At 41.1% G+C, this 23,779-nt stretch overlaps 2 protein-coding genes across 2 annotated transcripts; one reads left to right on the forward strand and one right to left on the reverse strand.

Moving 5' to 3' along the window:
- The first annotated feature begins 841 nt into the window (after nucleotides 1–841).
- Nucleotides 842–12,150, forward strand: LOC116060214 (methionine aminopeptidase 2). Its single transcript, XM_031313712.2, has 11 exons — nucleotides 842–1,063; nucleotides 5,127–5,210; nucleotides 5,314–5,376; nucleotides 5,596–5,698; nucleotides 6,446–6,607; nucleotides 7,965–8,146; nucleotides 8,798–8,892; nucleotides 8,989–9,085; nucleotides 9,593–9,696; nucleotides 10,205–10,320; nucleotides 11,138–12,150. The coding sequence occupies exons 1-11, from the start codon at nucleotides 907–909 to the stop codon at nucleotides 11,388–11,390; spliced, it is 1,416 nt and encodes a 471-aa protein (XP_031169572.1). The 5' UTR covers nucleotides 842–906; the 3' UTR covers nucleotides 11,391–12,150.
- Nucleotides 12,151–14,046: 1,896 nt separating this feature from the next.
- On the reverse strand, nucleotides 14,047–23,572 carry usp44 (ubiquitin specific peptidase 44). The gene is made up of 6 exons (XM_031313711.2): nucleotides 23,369–23,572; nucleotides 19,431–21,142; nucleotides 17,560–17,758; nucleotides 16,768–16,876; nucleotides 16,371–16,612; nucleotides 14,047–15,713 (listed from the first exon to the last, which is right to left on the reverse strand). The coding sequence occupies exons 2-6, from the start codon at nucleotides 20,979–20,981 to the stop codon at nucleotides 15,589–15,591; spliced, it is 2,226 nt and encodes a 741-aa protein (XP_031169571.1). The 5' UTR covers nucleotides 20,982–21,142; nucleotides 23,369–23,572; the 3' UTR covers nucleotides 14,047–15,588.
- Nucleotides 23,573–23,779: the final 207 nt, after the last annotated feature.

A 23,779-nucleotide genomic window follows, 5' to 3' on the forward strand; every position in this document is an offset into this window, starting at 1 on the left:
CAATTCTGTGACTGACGCGTTCTTTTGGCAATAATGCAGGATTTTTTATGCATATAGTTTTGTGTGAAAATTAACTTAAAACCCATAAATAATGCTATGGACTGTTTTAGTGTTTAGTTTGATTGTTTTTGCTCACAGATCACACCTTTAATTTGTTTGTTTTTTAGCCTAGTAAATGTTACCCTTTTTATATTTACATGATATTGATTATATTTTAATCAGTGCAGTTTATAGTTTATACCTCTCCACGTGGTCCTAACCCACTCCTCATTAGGCTCACACAGTGCACGAGCTCCCCTTCAGCTGATTCGGCATGTTTTACTTTATGCTGCCTTCAAGTGCTCCCATTAAGCTCCGATTTCTGGGGAGACATGTTTAAAGGTCCAGTCACGAATGCTATCAAACCTATCAAACACACAGAAATTGACTCTCTTAAGATGTTGTTTTATTTTAGAAAAACAGCACTTAGTTCATTAGAGCAGAATGAGAAAGACAACACACACTTTGACACAGAATCGTCTTTTTGGTGCAGTTTTGCATATTAAAACATATATTTAATGTGTGCACAACATTTGATTGTTAAACAATTAGTGAAACCAGACGTTTATATAGCATTAGATGCTCAAGGTGCCTGAAGGCTCACTGCATTATAACACAAGAGCCTTAATAATTACTGTATAATTACTGTGCTTACATGATGCATGTTCCTAACTTTTCTTTTACATAATAGTAGCCTATTAATATAACTACTAGTACTAATACTGCCAAGAATAACAATAAGAAGAGGAAGAACATGAAGAATATTATTGATAACAATTCTGAAAACACCGAGTGTCCCGAAAGGCAGCATCACACACAGCACTCCCACAGTCCCTAGCGCTTCCTTTTCCAGCAGCGCCTGCGATCATGGCGGACGTGGTTGCGGAGCAGGTTGCAGACCAGAAACCAGTCCCGGACCGGGAGCTGAACGGGGAGGCGGAGGACAGAGAAGAGGCCGACCCCGTCGGGGAGGCAGCGAAAAAGAAGAAGAAAAAGAAGAAGAAGAACAAGTCCGCAACGACAGGTGAGGCTGGCTTGAGCAGTTTCTTGCTAACAAGCTAGCAAAGCTAATGTTGCTTATTACAGCCAGACAGCTGCGTCGAGTTAGCCGCGGTTAGCTGTGACAAACTCGGAAATGAGGGGAAATGGCCTTCAAAATAAAAGTATTGGCTTTTTTCTTTTTTACCGGGGTGCTGATCAATTTATTAACCAGAATTTAAATGGTAAAGACCATGTCATTGTTATTAATCCATTGGATGAAATGTGGATTTTGTTTTTGCGAGGTACATTTCATTAAGTTTATGCAACAATTTATATAGTTAATAAATAACAATACTGACAAAGATATACAAATATGTAGAAAAAATAAAGTATTAACGACTAACGTTACAGAGACCAGGGAGATTTTGATTTATAATTTTGTATAGATAAAAATATAAATGGAACATATTAATCTTTATCACAGCCTTCTTATTGTTTGAATAGGAGATTGTGTCAATGGACTGTTGAATTAAAAAAAAAAAAAAAAAAAAAAAAAAAAAATGAATATGGCAACTTAATTTGGATTTACAGATTCTGGCTAAAATTACTCTTGAGCACCCATTTAAAACAATGTAATTTATTGAATAATTAATATTTAATAAGTAACATTAATGTTGGTCAGATTTTCAGTATCTTACATTTGACAGTCATAACTTGCATGTCTTGTATTATATTTTTCGCTAAGTCACCAAAGTCTGATGTTTATTTTAAAAGTCTCGCCGGAAGGATGATGTCGGAAAATGTCTGACTTGACGCTGATCCTTATTAGCCATGCGGGTTGAGGGCAGTGGGTGCTGTTGCTGTCAGGCCTTCTAAAACACGCCGGGCTTCAGTCAGAGCTCATCCAGCGACAGTGACACTTAACACAGCTGATACAAAAAGTAACATACTGCTTGTTTTGAGAGAAAACGCAAGAATCTGCGGATCTAAATGCTCCTGTTCTCCTTGCCAACGGCACTGAGCCTCAGCCAAGTTTTCCTGTTTCGTAATTCCCCGTTAGAGAGAATTATTATGTAAGGAAAGCACAGCCAAAGGATGCTTTCTTTTTTTCAAAAATAACTCGCACTAAAACACGATGAACCTATGAGCCGCATACACTTTTCGTACCAAACAAAAACAAATTGTGATTAACAACGTGCCCTGTTAATTAAATGGATCGAAATGTTCTTCTTAATTTGTTGTTGTATTATTACAACTTTGAATACCTACTTGTTGTGGAGAAGGAGAAAAACAATAGTTGTTCTTACCCTTTTAGGAAGTGAGTGCTACACCCTTAAAGAAAACCAGAGAGAGGTGTGGAGTTTGGGTTGAAGAAGGTTGTGCAGAATTATGGGAAAGCAAGCAGTGTCAACTAATTATGTAAACTCTACTTTCTGCAGCTGACTCAACCATAATTTTGCTGTTGACTCCTTAAAGACCCTCTCTGCATCCATAATGGTTATTTAGAGTAGCTGACACTTTGAGCAAGCAGTAATTAACGTACAACTACCAGACAATAGCAGATCTTTCACAATACACTCAATATTGTTCCTTTATATTTTCCTAAAGGATTTTCTTCTTAACTACAAATCATGTATGATTTACGTAACCATTAAAAAAAATTAATGGATGCTTTTTTGATAGGGATGCACCGATCCGATCTTTCTTCTCTATCTGAATGTATTAAGTGGATCAGGTGTCAGTCATGTTGTGACGGATCCATGTTAAATACAGTTTCTTTGTATCATTATACAATCCTGTGTTTCCACTTTGTTACATCCATTTAAGTCACGACGGGCTGCTGAGCAATTCCTTACCTTACTTGAAAATGACAGCAGTGCGTTCCAAGTTTGTAGCATAAAGATTGTAAAGTGGTACTTAGTATTGGTAGATAACCCTGAGGTTATGAGGTATTGTAATCGGTATAGAGAGAGAGAGAGAAAGTCTAAAGTATTTATTCTGCCTTCCTAGTAGACATTAGTTAACGTTCTTCCTTCATTCTTAGCCAGGGCAGGGTACTGAACTTAGATACATTTATGGCGTTTTTCCATTACATGGTACCTGCTCGACTCGCCTCGACTCTACTCGTCTTTTTTGGTTTTCCATTACGAAAAAAAGTCCCTGGTACCTGCTAACAGGTACTTTTTTTAGTACCACTTCCGTCGAGGTTCCAAGCGAGCTGAGCCGATACCAAAAGGTGACGTGAAAGCGACAGAGGGGGGTGTCCTGAACAAACCCGCCATTTTTAAATAGTTTAGTCAGCGGTGTTTTTTTTGCTGCCTCCAGCTTCATTTGAAACAAAATGTGTCTTCTGGCTGTAGCAAAAACACACCTTCGACGTTCTGTGTGTGTCGCGTTAGGTCACGGCAGTTTACTGCGGCAGCGCTATGACGACCAGCCAAGCTCGCCTCACGCATGAGGCGGTACTAAATCTGCAATGGAAAATGGAGGATGGGGCACCACGGCCGAGCCGAGTAGAGCTGGTACTAGCAGTGGAAAAACGCCATTAGGCACCGACCGAATTCCTCCATAGTATCAAGTACCGAAAAATGCCTTGTCATTCAGTACTTAATTTCAGTACCTAAATCCGCCTACACATGATCCGTGGCAAAACCGCGAGGTAGGGCAAAAAGGCAAAGGAATGTTCTGGAATTGGTTGCACCCATGATTCAGGTCAAAGTTGAAATCATTTGAACTTTGAGCTCAGCACACAGCGGCAATTCCGAGCAGTGCATGACGCTGGGGGTAGCGCAGCGCCTAGATGGGCAGTGCCGCCCATGCTCTCCCCATAGGAAAATCAATGGAACGGCCGGCGCAGAGCAGTTTTGCCGCCTATCATGTGTAGGCTGCTTAAGGATTAAATCTAATTAGTGTCAGTGAGCCAATAAGCATGCAGCATGCTTGTACCAAGATCTAAGGTATCAATATTAACAGTTTTTGAACGATGCATAGCCTTTAGGGGTGTGCATCTCTTCGTTATAAGACGATCTGATACGTATCTAGATACATGGGCTACGATACGGTTCAGGGACGATGGAACGAAACGATGAGCTTCAATCTGATAGATACAGTTAACATTCGTTTAATGTACACACATTCATTTCCCATTATACATTAAAATAAGCCAATTCTATAAAAGAAGCATTGCCTACCTTTAAATAAATATATATTTTGTAAAGGGGACCAGGGAATAGTAAAGCTAGAGCATGCTAATAGTATACACTGTAACTTCAATTTAATTAGCTAGTCGCTTATAACCAAATAACATCAGCTCCATGTTAAATGCAACTGCCTCCTTGCTGCTGTAATCGTAGACAGTAACTCAAACACAGGTCCACGTTACACAGTCATTGTGAGCACTCCAATAATAATCACTTACAGTATGATGCAAGCACAATGATACTGTTGTGAGCGTTAGCATGCGACTAAATAATGTAACTGAACATGATGAGCTGAAACATCTGAACGTCAATATAAACTTAACACACCCAAATACATATCTATATTTATACCAGTCTACTCACATGTTAATGGACACACCCATGGATGGATGACTCACAGACTAGTACAATTGACAATATCTACCAAGTATTCCTTTCAGCCACTTTCACCACTAACTCCAAAAACCAAACCAGCAGTCGGCGCCTTTCTTTCTGCAAACCCAAACAAAGGCACTGATTGGCTGATCCCCGCCACCCCGAACATGAGTGACCAAGTCCTTAATCACACAAATTTGAGTGAGGCTTTTGTCTCCCTCGCAAATAAACACACGCCCGTCTCTATCAACAGCATTGCGCACACCGCAGCATCGTTGGATCAACACAAAGCTTCAGTCAACCAATTCGTAACGTTAGAACCGGGCCATCGGCCGAATCTTGGTCAATTGTAGTCGTATCTGTGAGAATACAACTGGATAACGATTGGTATCGGGGAATCTTTACACCCCTAATAGCCTTTTTCTTAGCTTCTGTGAACATAGATTTAATATATCTGCTCTAAATGATGATGTCGTTATAAGGACTGTTTATGTGTAGTCGTTGTTGATGATCTTCTTGCTGCTGCTGCAGAGGCTGATGAAGTGGCCGAGGTGACCAAACAGCTGGAGAAGCAGGCGATAGAAGACAAAGAGAAAGAGGAGGATGGCGAGGAAGGTGATTGTCTAACACCTGATATAACACACATCATCTTCTCACTAAAACAATCTCAACGCATCACATGGTGGTTGGTGTAACAGCAGTATCTTTACTCGCACAGATGGAGATGATGGAGAGAACGCGACAGGGAAAAAGAAGAAGAAGAAAAAGAAGAAGAAAGGACGTAAGTTGACGACATTTTAATTTGTTAGTCCTGCAAAAAAATAGTAGTTAGGCTCCATTTCATGCTGCAGTGCTGTGACGAATATCCCTGACTGTTTTATAATCTCACAGTTGAAAAGAGCGATCTGTTCCCAGCTGAAGTTTTACTGCGTTGTGTCTGGCGTCGTCCTGAATTCAAACGCAGAGTCGGTTTGATGGAGTCTTTTTTTTTTCCTTTCAGCCAAATCTCAGACTGATCCTCCATCTGTGCCCATCTGTGAGTTATACCCAAGTGGAGTATTCCCCATCGGACAGGAGTGTGAATACCCCATCGTACAGGATGGGTAAGAAGAGCACACACACCTAAACCTCTATTAGTGTTTGGGCTAGTTCCCTACATGGTTCATCAATCATGTCGGAGCTTAAAGAGATTGGGCTTTTGCTGGTGTTGCTTTACGACTCTTGAAAGCCAAATCTTTCAAATGCATCTTTAAATAAAAAAAATCTGTGGCCTTTTCTTGATTTTATACATCTTGTACATAATTCAGCTTGCTGTCATATTATATTGTTTGTCTCTTCTATCTGTCTTCCCCCCCTTTTTTTTTCTTTGACTTAACAAAACCAGAGGGTAGTATTTGCAGGTCATTGCAAAAAAGAAATTGTCTGTTGATAGTATCCTGCCTTCAGGTCTTTAAAAGTCAGACATTTAGTTTGAGAGCCCTAAAAATCGTACTAGTTAATATGTTGTATGCAGGTGTTTATATTAGCAATAAAACTGCTTACAAAAATCGTGTTTAAATTTGCATGTAATTAAAAATTGTGGTGGTAACCTTGCAGCTGTGTACAGTACTACACTGTGTGCTTCTGTGCAGATATATTCATTGACCCTGGTCTGTTGATAGTTGCCAGATGGCTTACAAGTCTTGTAATGTTGTAAAACCAGTTACTACATGCAGTGTTAACATGCTTAATTTCACCTCTGACTATCCAGAATTGCTCCACCGCTAAAAAAAAGAAATAATAAAAAAAAAAAGCAGTATTCTTGCTTTGAAGCCCCCCAAAAAAAGTGTGTTGTTGTGTTCTTCTCCCAGTCGCAGTGCAGCGTGGCGCACGACCAGCGAGGAGAAGCGAGTTCTGGATAAAGCCAACGAGGAGATGTGGAACGACTTCAGACAGGCAGCCGAGGCCCACAGACAGGTCCGCCAGCACGTCCGCGGCTTCATGAAACCCGGCATGACCATGATTGAAATCTGGTGAGGCTGCGTTTATCTGTTTGATCCACTTAATGAGTATTATATTTATTATTATTATTATTATTATTATTATTGTTATTATTATTATTATTATTATTATTATTATGTGGCTGTCTGGAACTAGACAGAGGTATTCAAACTGTGAGGCCACTCAGGGAGCACGGGAGAGTTGAAGGGGTGAAGGTGAATGTAATCCTAGAAGATATACCCTCCTTATAACTCTGAAACTTGAGCCTGAGAATCATCAAGTATTTAAGTTTTCTTCAGTTTCAAAGTTATCCAGTGATAGTTGTCTGTAGGGCTGCAACTAACGATTATTTTAATAATCGATTAATCTGTCGATTATTTTTTCGATTAATCGATGAATCGGATAAAAAAACAAAAAAGCATTCATTTACATCAACTCAATACATACTTACATACATACTTGTTGTTTTAGTTAATAGTTGTGTAAAGGTAAGTAACCCAAAGAGCAGATACAGACAACACACACACACACACACACACACACACACACACACGTTCACGTTCACGTTCACTTGAAGCTTATTCATTAAATTATTACCATCATTGTAGTAAGTGCAAGTTAAGTTCATTTGTACACCACATTTTAAACACAGCTTAAGATGACCAAGTGCTATAATAACTTTAAAATGAAATTAAAAAGTACAACACACACAAATATATTTGTCAACAATAACTGATATGGGACAAAGCACAGAATATATACATGACAATAGATTGAAAAATGAATGGGCCAAAAAAGGCGAGTGAATAAAAACGTGTCTTTAGTCCTGCTTTACTACTGTTATTAACGAGCTAACACTAGCTTGTCATGCTAGTCAGCTGGATAACGAGTAAACACCAGCACCACTGGAGGGACGTTACGTTCCTCAATTCACTCTGCTCTTTTTTCTTTTCTTTCGCTCCACACCGCACGGCTCTCAACTGAATTGCTTTTATCTCCGTGACTGAGTGGCGTGTCGCGCGACACAACGAATCGATAATGAAATTCGTTGCCAACTTTTTTAATAATCGAATTTTATCGATTCGTTGTTGCAGCCCTAGTTGTCTGTACCCCTAGGAGGAACTGCTAATTTGCCAAAATGTAAACAAACATTGGCTAAATAGTAATAGTATGATTGTCCCCCAAATCGGAGTGCTACTAGGTGTTAGGGAGGGCGCAGTTGTATCAGTTTTGTCTGAGAGCCTGAGGGGGGGCCCCCACAGTGCCAGACTTTGCACACCTCTGAACTTGACAGAGTTGTTGCAAAGCTGCATTCTAAGCTATTTTGCTCTGTTGCATAGTAATTTATTTCCGCGTTAAACTCATTTTGTCCATCACCCATCCCTCCAGTGAGCGGTTGGAGGACTGTTCTCGTAAGCTGATAAAGGAGGACCGGCTGAACGCCGGCCTGGCCTTCCCCACCGGCTGCTCCCTGAACCATTGTGCTGCCCACTACACTCCCAACGCCGGAGACACCACTGTCCTGCAGTACGACGACGTCTGCAAGATTGACTTCGGCACGCACATTAACGGTACCACAGGAATATAAAGTGCTGCTTCAACTACACTTTGTGCTGATGTTGAAAAGGGATGCATTCAAGGACCACTCTTAATCCATAATGGATAGACAGAGTAGCTGCCACTACAGAGTTACACTTCAGGCCGCTAATGGTTCACTTTTATTACTGTATAAGAATGAAAATCAGAAGTGCAGATTGATTAAGACAGATCTACTCTGTCTGTGATTACACACTTTGTTTTTACTGTACAGACATAAATAGAAACAATTAGTTGCCTGTGTGAAAAAATACATGCAGAAATAAAAAACGCAGGATAATGATTTGCAAAGTGGTTAGCTGTAATGTCAAACAAAAACAATTATAAGTAGCATTCAGAGGGCTCAAATATACTTTGCTTCTCACAAATGGAATTACAAAAAGAAGAGTATATTTTTCCAAGTATCCTGTATCATTAAACTTACTGTTAATGTTGATCTTTTGTCAACATTAGAAGTCGTGCTTTTTAAAATGTGGCCAAAACCAAATTCCATCTGCTTTTCTAATATTCTGTTGCTGGACGTTTGACAACAGTATATAGTTTCAACATAACCTCTAAAAACAAAAATCATCTTGGAGTACATCAACTCAAGGATGCTCTGCTTTCTGCTTGGTGTCTGTTTGCAGGGCGAATCATTGACTGTGCCTTCACTGTCACATTTAATCCAAAGTATGACAAGCTGCTGGAGGCTGTGAGAGACGCCACCAATACTGGAATCAAAGTATGACTACTACACAAACACGCCTCACTCACTCTGATGTGTTTTATCTGTATGCTGCCTGAAGCTCATGATTTCCTGTTTGTTTGTTTGTTGCAGAACGCTGGCATTGATGTGCGTCTGTGTGACGTTGGAGAGGCCATTCAAGAAGTGATGGAGTCCTACGAGGTCGAGCTTGATGGCAAAACATACCAAGGTAAACTCTTCTAACTGCACACTGCACAGGTCCCGATAAAGTTTTTTCTTTTGGTCTGTTGAGTCCTTTAATGTTGTGTATCTGCTGATACAGAGTCTGATCCGATACTCATATTACCTAAAATGTTGATTAAATGTGTATTAAATACATTGCTTTATTTTAATTAAAAAATACCAGTTGTGTATGAAGTGAATGAAGGGGTGTCTAACTGCGTGTCAATCACTGCTCATGCACACGCATTCATTCTCCCTTGTGGGGGGGAGGGGCTTAGGAGACCGTTTTGGGCTTTAGCGGAAAGGGGGGAGGGACTGAGAAGTTGTCGATGTTCACATTTTTTGGCTAAGTCCTGGATCTTCGCAATCCTATCTACAGCACCTTTAAATCTCGGTAAAATAAACCGTACAATCACAACAGTGCAATAGTTTAACCCACTGATGTCAATTCATAAATGTGTTAATACATATCTTAATGCCTGTTTTATTCATGAACCTTGTATCTTCTGTCCAGTGAAGCCAATCCGCAACCTGAACGGCCATTCAATCGGTCAGTACAGAATACATGCTGGCAAGACTGTGCCCATCGTTAAAGGAGGAGAAGCAACGAGAATGGAGGTGAGTCAGTTATGACCGTCATCATTCTCACTATACGTTTGGAATATTATGGCTCAGATATTTGCATTTTCAAGATTTTTCATGATCTCCGTGTCTGTGCGAGTGAAGCCTAAAATGTTGACAATTTAGCTGTACGTTGAGCTGCAAAGATTAATCGATTACTTGTCAACTATTAAATTAATCGCCAACTTTTTTGATAATCGGTTTATCGTTTGAGTAAAATTTTTTTTATGGGAAATTCTGATTCCAGCTTTTTAAATGTGAATATTTTCTGAATTCTTCAGTGACTGAAAAAACAAGGCATTTGAGGACATCATCTTGGGCTTTGGGAAACACTTTTCAACATATTTCGCCATATTATAGACCAAACAACTAATCGACCATGAAAATAATCGTTAGTTTCAGCTCTAGCTGTATGTCTTTTTGAGCCCTTCATTTTTGATCATTTCAGAGGCTTTTTCAGATTCAGCAGTCGTCCCGTTATTGATTGATTGTTTTCACACTGCAGGAGGGAGAAGTTTACGCCATTGAGACATTTGGCAGCACAGGTAAAGGTATGGTCCACGATGACATGGAGTGCTCTCACTATATGAAAAACTTTGACGTCGGCCATGTCCCCATCAGGTAAGAGTTTGATGCATTGCTGCACAAAAAACACAGCACTATTATTTTTATAGTTAGTATAGTTAGTATATTGTTAACAGTATATTGATACAAATCCTGAAGATCTGATCGACAGAATTTTTGTGTAGAAGAATCACGCCCCTAATTCATAAATCATACACATACTGGTGATTTCTTTGATGTCTAGTTGAACTATGTAGGGATGTCCCGATCAGGTTTTTTTGCCCTTGAGTCCGAGTCATTTGATTTTGAGTATCTACCGATACCGAGTCCCGATCCGATACTTCTATAATAATTCAACTTTATAATACCTCCAGACCGTAGACATACTCGCGCTTTCTGCTTCAAGCTGCTTCCGTGTTCCACTTTGCCGGCATTTAACCAATAGCGTCTCTGCAACAAAGTGATGTCATGCCGCACGCGTTGCTGTTTCTGTGTGGAGTCAAAAGGGTCTAACTCTGTGCCACCGCATAACTATAGATGTGTTAAAAAAATAATGAGAATATATATACATATATATCCGAGTCCTGATCGGGAGGTAACGTCCGATTCCGATCGAGTCTGAAACCACGTGATCGGGCCCGATTTCCGATCACGTGATCGGATCTGGACATCCCTAGCACTATGTGTGTACCTGCTGCCGTTTACATGATTGTCATGACTCCAGGTGGCTAGCGCTAGTTGGCTATCTTGTAGTGAATAAAGTTAGATTGCATCTACCAGAGAAACCGACTGAATATTTGTCACCATTCTACAATGTAGAACTGTTAATATTTCAATTGTGGTCTTAAATAACTGACACTTCCTTCCGCTCCAGGTTGCCCAGAGCAAAGCACCTGCTGAACGTTATCAACGAGAACTTTGGCACGTTGGCGTTCTGCCGGCGCTGGCTGGACCGTCTGGGCGAGAGCAAATACCTGATGGCCCTGAAGAACCTGTGCGACCTGGGCATCGTGGACCCCTACCCCCCCCTCTGCGACACCAAGGGCTGCTACACCGCTCAGTTCGAGCACACCATTCTGCTCAGGCCCACCTGCAAGGAGGTGGTGAGCCGGGGAGACGACTACTGATCGCCTGACTCCACCCTTCAACAGCACCACCACTACCACACAGCACCTCCAGACCCCGTTAGCAACTCCTTCAGAGAAACCACAGAAAAGAGCTTTAAAAAGGACTTTGAGGGATGCCAAATGCTACTGTATTCTACCCACGATGCATCACTCACAGCTTGCAAGGAAGGATTGGCTTTCTGAGTTTTTTTGTCATCACCCACAGCTAAAAGAAATTAAAAACAAGCCAACACATTTCTGTCGGGAGGAAACATTATAGTTTCTTGCAATGTCCTGCGGACCTCACTTTGCAAAATATTCAAAACTGTCAAACCTTTATTTCATCTGCTGCTGAATCTAGTGCAAACCCCAGTATTTAAGGAAACAGTGACTGTGGGAAACCCCCTTTTCATTTTTAAAGTTTTCTATTGCTCCACTCTGAGCCTCCAGTTCTTTAGTGCTTGAGTTAAATTAAGCACAAATGTTACTGCTGGGTTTAAGAAGTGGTTAGGCCAACGCATGGCCAGGAATCTCTGCAAAACATACAACATAAATCTTCATACAAACACCGTGCTTCTGCATCTTATGTTTGGCTTCTGTCTCAACGGGTGGGGACTCTGCACTCTGGCCCCCTAGTCATTGTTTCTTCGATATTTTTAAAATATCTTTGAAATGGTTGCTGCCACTTTATGTTCCCTAATCAAAATTTCTTCATTTTGAGCTCCCTAAAAAATGTTTTTGTAAGAAAGAAAAAAGTTGATTAAAATGATTTAGTTCATTGTGGGCCTCTCCTCTTCTGATTTCTATAATCTCAAAAGTGACAACAGTATATTAAGATTAGCGAATATCTTGAGAGCTGAAACTATTAGTGGATTTATCAGTAAACAAAGTATTTTTTTAAGAAACTGAAAGTGTTTATTTTCTTTGAGTTAGATGAGAAAGCTCAATACCACACATCTGTCCATTAAACATAAAGCTAGTAACTCTTTCATGTTAATTAGATTTAAACTGAATCTATCACTGGTAAAGCCAGTGGTTTTACTTTATATTTACTTCAGCGGTTCAGATTTAGGCTGCAACTAACAATTATATTGGATTATAGATTATTTAATAATCTGCTTTTTTATTATCTCGATTACTCATTTTTTTTGTGTATAAACTGTCACAAAATAGTGATGAATTTCCATCACATATTCCCTCTTCAAATGGCTTGTTTTTGTCTAGCTAACAGTCCAAAGCTGAAAGGTTTTCAGTTTACCGTCATAGAAGACTTAAGAAAACCAGCAAATACTTACATTTAAGAAGCTGGAGAAAGTGATCGTTTGTTTGATATTTAGGGGAAATACACATTTTTTAAGAGAGTTGGATGAGAAGATAGATACCACTTAAATCTGTCAAATTTTAAACATTAAGCTAACAGCTAGCATTTGGTTAGGGTGAACCACTACAGGCAAAACAATGTTTTTTTTCATGCACTGGTAATTTTTCAAATGGGTTATTTTGCATCTATTCTTTCAGATTAGTGGGGAAAAAACACTCAAAATACACATTTAGGTGTTTATTTTACTACACTTTGTCTATTTGCACCTGTAAATTTCTTCTAAATTCACTGACTCTTAGCATTAGATAATGCCTTATTTGCAAATTTAAACTTGAAATACAAAAAAGAATTGTCTTAATGTAAGTAATCAACTGGGGAAGTTTCATGGTGATATGTTAGTTAAAATTGTTTACTCTATTCACTTGTAGTGTCTTGCAAAAATGAAAAGTATGAATTTTACAATACACATCTTCAGAGGGCTGCTCAAATCTAGTTTGTTCGGTAACACTTTACTTGAAGGCATCTACATAAGAGTGGCATGACACTGTCATGAACTCTAACCCTAACTTGTCATGACAAAAACCGAATGATACTAAAAGAAGCGTTGTCATAAATGTTTATGACTTGTTTATGTTTATGACGTTCATGACAGTGTCATGTCACTCTTACGTAGATACCTTCAAGTAAAGTGTAACTGTTTGTTCTCATACTCTGAGCTAGAAATCTGCACTCCAGTAAATGGACTGTATTTATATACAGACACCTGTAACGACCACTCAAATCACTTTTTAATAGTAAAGCCATTCACACACGTTCATACACTTGCCCAAGGACACTTCAACATGCAGGGCCAGGAATCGAACCAACCTTCTGATTGGGAGGCGACCGCTCTACCACCTGAGCCACAGCCACCCCAATAGCAAGTAGCACTTACATACACTAAACTTTGCACTTTGTATTCCTACTGTATATATATTTTAAATGTTATTACAGAGGTTTCTTCATAAATCATTCATAGCCTGATTTACATAACATTTAATTTCTAAAAACATGGCAAAAATGGATTTTTTTTATGGCTGACAGTATTTTCTGATTTATTCTGATATATATATATATATATATGTATATGTCTAAAATTCCCTCTGTAATAACTAAAGACTTTATAATCTGGCTTTATCCAATGTTTAGATTTCTGTTCTGGGAATGTTAAAGGTTATAATAAGGCATTATCTGAAGTATATAAAAAAATAAATAAAAAAATACTTGATGGTAAGAGACATACTTTGATTTTGGGCAACATAAATAAAGTTGCCTTTACTAGCTTCCTGTACAAAATGAGAACGAGCAAGACACATCTTTTGTAGAAAAATGAAAAAATATTCTCATTTATTGAGGTAATTTTCTCTAGAAAAAAATTGAGGTAACAATTTGCATAGTATAACTTCCATAAATTCACACACATACACATCCATGGAGTAGTAACCAAAAATGTGTCACAACGTCTGACAATGAAGGAGAAACAATATGAACTGTGCTTTGAATTCCCCTCTGAAAGATAAGTCAGAGGGAACTTGGTTGAGGTGGAGAATACCTTTTTTTTTGTACAATTTTCTCCAGTATGGAGATAAATATCACAATCTGCATATACTCCAGAAATCCTGTTAAATCTGGATATTGTACTTAACAGATACAGTATGTACACATACAGTACACACACCTACTTAATGGTGATAGAACAGTCATAACTGCTGGTGGTGTTGAACAATTGGCAGTTGTATAAAAACAGTCAATGGCCTCTTTTCTAAAACTTCTGAGGAGGATTGTATAAAAATACATTCAAAATCTAAATGCTGGTCTTGCATGGGACTGCCACTGTGCAGATTCTACTTTGCTGAATTGATATGAACTAAAAAAAATATACTCTCAACAAAGGGCACTTTTCTAGTACGCGTGTGGTTTGGGAATGGTTCACACTCTGAAGACAATTACATTTTGGAGAAGAGAGGTGGCAGCATTTAGCTAAAAAAAAAAAAAACATCCCTTTGGAAACTTAATAGTGAAAGAGGGAAGGGGGGAAAAAAAAAAAAAAAAACACCCAGCAAATGTTGAACCGTTTTGGAAATGCTGAGAGGTTTTTCCATACACTTATCCCTCGGCTTTGGCTTGAGGTCTGCCAATTTTCCCTGACAGACCCAGGAGTACTTCAGAGAGAAAAGTAAACTTCCTGCCCTGCTCGTGTACAGATCTTCAACTAAAAACAATGCTGACAGCAGATTCTGTAGAAATTAGTGCATTTCTGGCAGGAAATACAGCCATCTTTGTCAACATCCATCAAAGCTTTACCTGTCTAGAACACAGCGAGGCCATTTCTAGTAAGTGAATGACATTTTACAACCCTACATCCAGTTCTGTGACGACTATCTAAAGTGACTGAGAGACATTTCAGTTGATTCAAACAAAAACAAACAGCATTTACAATCAACATCCACCAAACGCAGGTAGGCAGACGCGTGAATACACCTGTATGACCTGTAGAGGACACTTGAGTCGGTTGGCTGCTACTGAGACACATCTTGGCTGATACTCTTTATAAAATACAACTGTACACAAATCACAAACATCACCATTTGTCTTTTAAAAATACCTACATATAAACACCATATACAACAAGTTCACAAAGCAGAACCAGGTTTTTAAAAAGGAGTCCTTCCTCTCTCTTTTTTTTTTTTTTTTTTTTTCCTTATTTAGAAAAATAGACTAAAAAGACCCATCCTCCCAGGATAGAAAATGCCCAAAGAAAGAGGGAAGAGAGGGAGCGCGATAGATGGGGCTGTGCTGATATCTTCTCGCTGAGTGGTCAGGCTGCAGCTGAGGAGGATGAGGAGGGGGATTGTGGTCTTATAGCGGCCGGTCTTTGTCCTGAGTTACTCGCTGTGTGTAGAAGAGGATGTAGGCCTGAGCACGACAGACCTCCTCCACTGAACACACATTCAGCTTAGAGTCATTACAGTGAACCCAGAAGCCTGCGGGAGAAAACAAGAGGAAAACTATTTAATAAGAAGGCAGTCGTAGCACACAAAGAAGCAACAACAAATCAGCCTGAATTAACAGGAATTCTCAATTATTAGCCAAATGTACCAATTTACTTACACAGGGCTTAACAGACCAATTTTACACATGAAGATCATTTACTCAACATGAGGAGTGTGGAGTTGTATAATGAGTGCAACTGCATTCGCACTAGTATCCCAGTTTTGATCTTATTCGGGATATGGCATTTACATGGAACATGAGAAATCTGGATATTCATATCGCTGTATATATGATTCTAACAGTGTCCAGGTTTCTGAGCATCTGTGTCTTGTTTTCTGAATTGGATCAGGGTTTAAATTGTGAATGTGAAGTAAAAACTCAATAAATGTAATTCATCAAACCACCTATTCAACAACCATAAACTTGCAGAAAAGCTATATCTTCAACAACTTGGTACCCATCCACCACCAGACCAGTGTCTGTGACATTTTATATCTTCTGCTGCTCTGTATGTATTTATTTTTACTATGCATACTGGGCATATTTGGCACAAAAATGTCTTTCAGGGTGAATTAAGTTCTATCTCATTTTCAGGTTGTGAACATGAATTAGGCTGCCACGCAAAAAAAGGTACAGGTCTCACTCACCTCCTTCTGTGTTGTAGCAGTAGGAGGTGTAGTGGCCAGAGCCGAAGCCCTTCCCATGATGCATCACCACAGCGGAGAGGTCGTAGAGGAAGTGCTTTGGGCGTGGCGAGCTGGGGCTGCTGGGACTGGAGCAGGGCACACCTTTGGGTGAGGGCTCTCGGCAGCAGTAGGGCTCCATGTTGAGAAGCTGGTCGAAGCTGACGTGGACTCCGATCTTCTCCCGGTGGTTCCGCCCAGACCACCTGAAGACCAATCACAAGTTAGAAAGCCGGTCAGCCACTGAGCTAATAGTCTGCATCACAACAGTCCTCAAAACGAGTAATTACAGCTGGGTCACATGAGGAAAAATATTATTGAATAAACAAAAATTGGCTAACTGGTGTTAAGGTCATCCTACCTGAAGCGTTTGAGGTGAAGCCGCAGGACCTGAGGCAGTTTGTGGACCATCAGCTGTTTTTGTGCTTCAGTCAGGAGGACTGGTTTGGAGGAGGTCCGCCGTCGAGCAGCTTCAAACAAGAGGAGAGAGTTCAAACGCAATTCAAAGTGTCGCCTCAGCTTTGCTGCATTCTTGTGACCAACAGCTATGAAAGCTAGGATGGGCTCGGGACATCTCTAAATATCACAGAACTCCAATTCTACTCAATTCATTTAGATAACAGCTGTATATTCTAATTTAGGACAAATGTGTAAACATCTACTATGGCAGAAAATTCCAACAATATTTTCCTCTCTTGTAGCCTTTAGTGTGTATTCCAGTTAGGTAGGGGCACTTGGAAATTAATTTGGCACACAACAAGTTGACAGGTAACTGCAAAACATTACTGCCACAATCGGTTTGGGACCTTTGTAGCATTTTATCCCTCGGTCCTCTCATCTGAATTTTCGGTCTTTAAACTGTAAAACCATGCAGAAAGGCCACAACAATACTTAATAAGAAAACCAATATGGCTGATAGTTTTTCAGGATTCTAGACAAGTATGAACAGCTTGACATGTTTTAAATGAACGATTTGGATACACACAGACACGTGGATTGGGGGGGGGGGGTATCAGAAAAGACAGACCTAGCCACAGTCTGGATTTCAATATCACATTAACGGCAGATGTAAATGTGTTAATATCAATGACAAGTCTGAGTTAAAATATAAAGTGTGTGTGTGTGTGTGTGTGTTTACATTATTTAAACTCACAGTTACACTGCTCACAGGCGTAGATGTTTCCCTCCAGCGCTTCAGTCTCCGTGAACTTGGCCAGCATTTCCGTCAAATGGCATGAAGCCTGAGCAGCATGCTCCCTGCTGTTACTGTGATACCGCTCGGGGAACTCCAGCGACAGATCCCAGAAAGGCTCCACAGTGTTGGAGCGATGTTCGCAGGCCAGGCACGTCACCTGCATATAAGAGGGAGGGACATGAAGACATGAGCAGGTGTAGTAGTATATTATACATATTATTCTAACCTTAGAAATCGTAATCATGATTAAAAATCGATTAATTGCACAGCCCTATTCTAACCCTAATCAATCTTACTGCCCTGGCCATGCTGTGTGCTGTTTTCCTGTCTCTTTATACTGTATCAAAAATATATAAAATAAAAGTGGTGAATAGCCACAGGGCAGAGATATCCCCAAAACCCTACACAGCCCTCCATTCAGCAAGAGCAGGTGTCACAGTGTGTGCTCAGCCTCCACAAGTGACACACTCCACACTGATCTCTTGTCCTCATACTAACTCACTACATTCCCTACATTACTCAACTCACGGAGCACAGGTGCAACCAATTAAAATGATTAATATGTACACTGTAACAATGGAAGGAAAGCTGTACTGCTCAAGATTATGGTTGCAACTAACAACTACTTTCATTATCGATTAATCATTTAGCTACGAAATGTCAAAAAACTGTTACAATAAAATACCTAGAAAAGATCAAGGTGGCATCTTCAAATCAGTCCTTCCAGAAAAATGCGGAGTTTTTTGTGTGATTGTTGCGGACAAAAATCCTTGATTATGCGGCACCTTTTCTTAAAAAAATGCGATGGAATATGCGGGATATTTACGCAATTTTATCCGATGAAATTGTGGGAATTTGCAAAAATTGCGGGAACTTGCAAAAACTGAGGTTTCATCATGGCTTCATTGCGGGGTTTGCAGCTTTTCGATGATGTTCACGTCGCGTAATTACGTCACTTCATAACGTTCCCATGGCAACAAGGGAAAATGGCTGCTCGTGTGAAGTAAACCCAACATTTTTCAACTTTCTGCTAAGATATATGGGACTTTTTTGCAACGTAAATGCGGGGATTATGAAATCATGCAAGCCCCGCATATTTTGCGCAGAAATCTGCAAATTATGCGGCGAAAGTGAGGCGTATTTGAAAAAATGCGGCCCCCGCATAAATATGCAGACTTTGGCTGATTATTCATTGAATTATGCGATCGCATAATCGCGTTTTTCTGGAGGGACTGTCAAATGTCTCAAAACCAAAAGGTATTCAGTTTAGAATAATATATGACAGAATGTAGTAAGTCCTCACAGTGGAGAATTAGAAACAAGACAATTAATAACATTTTGTCACTGATTGAAAAAGTTGGTGGCAGATAATTTTTCTGGCAATCGATTAATCGCCAAATCGTTTCAGCTCTAATCAGAGTCGTACCAAGATCAGTACTGCGTTAACAAGGTACACGTTTGGAAGAAAGTAAGGAAAAAGGTAAAACCATCAGCAACTCAACCTTAAAAACATACTCAAAATGTAAGATTAAGGTCAGAGACGGAAGCTTAACCTCCATTTAAGTACGTGAAGTGATAGATGAATCCATCCAGCCTAATTTAATCTTAATTATGAATTAGTAATACAGTTCAGTCAAGAGTTGCTGATGGCTGCTGAATTATCAATGGGGTGTGTAGGCAGATCTGAGTGGGTTCATATGTGTGCAGGCATCATGGGGAGTGAATCAGGTGAAGCTTGTGACCACTGCTGAGTTAAGAATGGTTAGATGAAGGTGATTGCAGGTAGGTGTATGAGTGTGTGTGTGTGTGTGTGTGTGTGCGTGTCGCACCTGGCTGAGGAGCTGGCCATGAAAGATGGTGTTGACCACACTGAGCACCTGTTTGATGAGGCGTTTCTGTGGGACTCCTGCAGTGGTTGTGTGCTTGCCGGTGCTCTCCAGCTCGTGCTGCACCTTGTCCAGCAGCTCACACAGGAACTCCTGAGCATCCTGCTGAGCGTAGCCCCTGAACGCCGGGATCAGCTGCCACACCGAGTGGAGCATGGCAAAAGGCGATACCAGCGCCCACTTGCCAGACCACATAACCTGGAACAAGGTGTGCAGCTCGTGGCAGAGCGAGATGTGCTTTGAGCTGGGCTCTTTGGGTTGTATCAGCTCCATGCTGCGGGCCCGTGAGGCCCCACCGCTCAGCCCTGCCCCAGAGCCTGAGCCGGCCTGGAATCCCTTCCTTTGGATCAGGGGGGACTGGGAAGAGGGCTTCCCTGCCAGTTGGCCGTGGACGGCAGATGCTAGTAGTTCCAGTGCTTGGGTCAGATCCAGGCGCAGAAAGCACTCCCTGAAGACATGAAGGTGGCTCAGCACCTGCAGGATGGAGTTCATATAACAGGTGTTGCCTAAATTCCTCAGGCCTGTCACTCCAGGAGTGACTGTGGGACGCCGTTTGAAGGGTGAGCCACCCTGTTTGGTACTCTGCTTGCGGCGAACAGGCGTTTGAGCAGAACGGGGGGTCGCTGAGGGTGTTTTGGGCTTAGATTTGGTGGTAGAAGAACGGCTCCGGGGTTTGGAAGTTGGTTGGACCTTTTTCGTCCGTCCACCTTTCTTGGGGGTAGCAGTGGCAGGGCTTTGAGTCCTTGGCCTGCGGGTGAGAGACGGGGGCACAGGGGTTTTTGTCTTGTTGCATGCCCTCCGCGACGGTGTGGCGACTAGAGCATCTGCAACTCTCTGGCTTCTCTTACGTAACCGGCGACTCTTCCTGAGAGGGGCATTCTCCAGCTCCTCCTGTAGCTGCCTCTTTAGAGCCTGCCTCCTCTCCCTCGCCTCCCTTTTCTGCTCCTCCTCCTCCTCCCTCTTTCTCTCTTCTTCCTCCCTCTTCTTTCCGCATTCAGTCAGTGCAAACCATAAGCGAAAGACGCGTCCCATAAGCACCCTGCGGCGGTGCCAGAGCGCAGTAAACATCCTGTCCTCGTCCCTCAGCTGCAGCTCGCGGGCACCGGATGGCATGAGGGCATCGGGGGCAGCACTAGCAGAGCGGAGGGTGCGCCCACTGCGGGTGGTAACCTCATAGTGCTGGCTCTGGATGGCGCTGAGCGTACTACGAAGCAGCTTCAGGTCTCCGGTGGCGTTATCATTCAGGACATAGTCGTCACACAAGTAACAAAAAACGTAAAGTTCATTAACCTCCATAGCCAACGGGTGGTGCTGCTGCTGGAAGTGCTGCAGAGCATGTTCCTCGATGTAGCGCCCGCACGCCACATGAGCACAGCCCAGGCAGGCCCATATAGACTCGCTGGTGTTGCAGTCCACGCAGTGCCACTTCTGGGGGTTGAGGATGGAGTGGTCTGGGGCCAGCCGCAGCCGCCCCACATGCTTACACCTATCCATTACACACGCCTGCCTGCCGAGCTGGCTGGCTGGCTGTGTCAGTCAATTACTGACTGACTGTCTGTGTGTGAGTCTGTGTGTCAATGTTTCACACTGGCTTCATATCACCATGGTGACCATGGTGAGCTGAAAAATGGGACCCTCCCAAGGCATGGTGGCTTCTAGAGGGGAGAGAGAACAGATGTGGTTAATGCAGATGAATAGATGGAATAAGAAAGCAGAATGCAGGGAATCTGTGATTCAAAACAGAGTAAGTTAGAATGTAAGTTCTACATGATTATGTTATTGTAATCTTGTCTTAATATTGTATGACCATCTACCCTTAAAGGCCAAACATATAGTTTTAAAAAAGCACATTTGGTGTATTTCCATATCATAATGACATCGTGTTCTGTTCCTGTAAACACAAAATTGTTATCTCAAAGTCATCCAACCTCCAATAACTGTTTTATAGCTACACACAGTAAACTGTGGCAAACTGCCAGATGGAAAGCAGGCTTTCACATTTCCTAACAGAAACATGGGCCAACAGTAAAACAACTGCAATGAGTGTTGGCTGGTGCATCCACTGAAAAGCAGAAAGGTGTACAAGTTAACATCAGCTCTTAAACCTGGATGTGAAACCATCAACAAGATAAACATTTGAGCTTTTCCAGAGATAGTGACTAAGAAATAGTAGAAACTCAGCAGGCACAGTGACAGTAGTCAGGGTGACTTCACAGGAACATATTTTCCTTCATCAAAACCTTCTAAATGTGATAAACAGCTAATAGGCAGTAGAGAAGCTTCTGACTGTGGGAGAGTTTGAGGACAACTAAACTCAACCCAGAACCCTAAAGCCTCCACTCAACCTCTCCTGGCTTCTTTTCACATCTCTGGGTGTACCTCAGCTGAGAAAGTGGGAATCCTTGAGTGGGCTGAGCCCTATCAACCCCCCCACTGAGGTCAAAGAAGAAAGATTATCGGACAAAAGGGGGACTGAGCTTGCAAAGTGGTGCAGCCTTTGTCTGGGTACAGGACTAACTTTGCTGGGGAAATGAAGAGTGGAAAAAAACAAGGAAAGAAAATTGACTGTTAGGAAATGGTGTAGGTAACAGAGAGTGAAAGTGTTGGAGGGACTGGAACACAGGACAGATGGGAGGGCAATGAAACATGAGGTTTCTAACTTAAGAAATGTCTTGTTTCTTTGTGCTGTATTGCGCCTTTATTTCATCTACCACTTTAAAATAGCAAAATAAGAGTGACTCAAAGCGTTCAGGTCAACGTAGGCGTTTGTTTACCAGTTATATTGGAGTGGGCGTATTTATTTTGTAAAAGTTCATCAGATTGTGACGTCATGAGTGTGTATGCAGCCGCTGTGATATAAATAAAATCTCATGGCTGTCAGGAGGGATCCAAGACAGACCTTGTTGAGTTGATAACTAACTTTACGTCTTGTTAACATTGATTATTCACAAATTATGAAGTCATTTCAGTTTGATTCTTCAGGTGGTATCATGATAAGCAATACAAAAAAGCAGAATAACGGTCACTGTAATCAGTAACTTCGATGTGCACATCCGAAGCTCGCTGATGATTATCCACATTGTAAGTTACAGTAATCACTACGGAGCTTTAGGAATACAGTAATTGACTTGATATGTAGATAGTGATACGTGTGGTTTAGCAAACAGTGCGACGACTCTCGGGAGAGTTGTTCCAGAGTTTATAATGTCCCCGAAGTTTTAGCTATCTGGTAACGTTAGTTAGCGCGCTTTGCCTGGTTTGTCCTTGTGACTGCGTGGTCTTATTAAGTGGCTGAACACCCCACAGCCTAATGTTAACACGGGTTAAATAAGTCTCAACAAAACACTATGAGCTTGTCTAGCCTTTCAACAAAATGTACGACATAACAATAGAACGAGACGCCTGTTAAGGACAGTGGAAACAGCCCAACTTTAAGGTAACTCTACATCTCCAGTTAAGGTTAGCATGTACTTGATACAGCTATGAGGAGTTGCGATTACAAAACACTGAAATTATACACAAAGACAATCTACACCACTGTAAAACCCTTACAGGACGATTGTCTGAAATATCTTAACATACGAGTATACGCAAACAAGTGCCAAGTATGTCAGCTCTGCTGTTTTTAATTTATTTATTAAAGAGATTAGTGAGCGGTAGCTGCCCTGCTAACATTAGCCTAGCATGCTAGTTAGCATTAGCCTGCCAGGCTAACTGCCATAATTCTACAAGTTCATCCGTTAGCCGGAGGTCAGCTCCCAGCGGCAGCCTCAGCTTTAAAACGAACCTGCGGGATGTGTTAAAACAACAACAAACGTATCATCGGCTACACTGTTACACATGTATTATGAATGACTATGTGTGAAAAGAAACAAGCATACCGAGCCTCTCCTTCATGGCAGCAACTCCTCTGTTTCTAAAATGATCGCCATCTTGTCAGTCCCTGTCGCGTGGTGTTGCCTCGAGCGCGTCCTCTATACGTGACGTTTTTGTTGTTGTTGTTGTTATTGTTGTTTAATGACTTATTTTATGGAAGCCAATTTCCGCCAATGTGATGTAAAAAAGGTCCTGTAGTCATTATAATGAGAAACTTTCTCAGAATAATGACTTAGTTTCTCAACATAATGATAGTATCTCCAAATAATGACTTAATATCTCAAAATAGTAGCCTATCTGAGGGTGAAGATGTTCACTTATCTTCTTTTAAAACATTTTCTGTGTATTTTAAGTTTTGTTATATTGTCATTTTACAGATTCTTCTTCCGTTTATAAGTTTAGTGTCAGTCTGTTAA

Source organism: Sander lucioperca, chromosome 20 (assembly GCF_008315115.2).
Source record: "Sander lucioperca isolate FBNREF2018 chromosome 20, SLUC_FBN_1.2, whole genome shotgun sequence".
NCBI classification, from domain to species: Eukaryota; Metazoa; Chordata; class Actinopteri; order Perciformes; family Percidae; genus Sander; species Sander lucioperca.

Bases quoted from the DNA above. Each gene is read 5' to 3' on its own strand.
- usp44 (XM_031313711.2), bottom strand. From the start codon at position 20,981: ATGGATAGGTGTAAGCATGTGGGGCGGCTGCGGCTGGCCCCAGACCAC. The intron at 17,759-19,430 runs GTGCGACACGCA...TCTTATATGCAG, and splicing joins ATGGCCAGCTCCTCAGCCAG to GTGACGTGCCTGGCCTGCGA. The intron at 16,877-17,559 runs GTGAGTTTAAAT...TCTTGTTTGAAG, and splicing joins CGCCTGTGAGCAGTGTAACT to CTGCTCGACGGCGGACCTCC.
- LOC116060214 (XM_031313712.2), top strand. From the start codon at position 907: ATGGCGGACGTGGTTGCGGAGCAGGTTGCAGACCAGAAACCAGTCCCG. The intron at 1,064-5,126 runs GTGAGGCTGGCT...CTGCTGCTGCAG, and splicing joins GAACAAGTCCGCAACGACAG to AGGCTGATGAAGTGGCCGAG. The intron at 8,147-8,797 runs GTACCACAGGAA...GTCTGTTTGCAG, and splicing joins CTTCGGCACGCACATTAACG to GGCGAATCATTGACTGTGCC.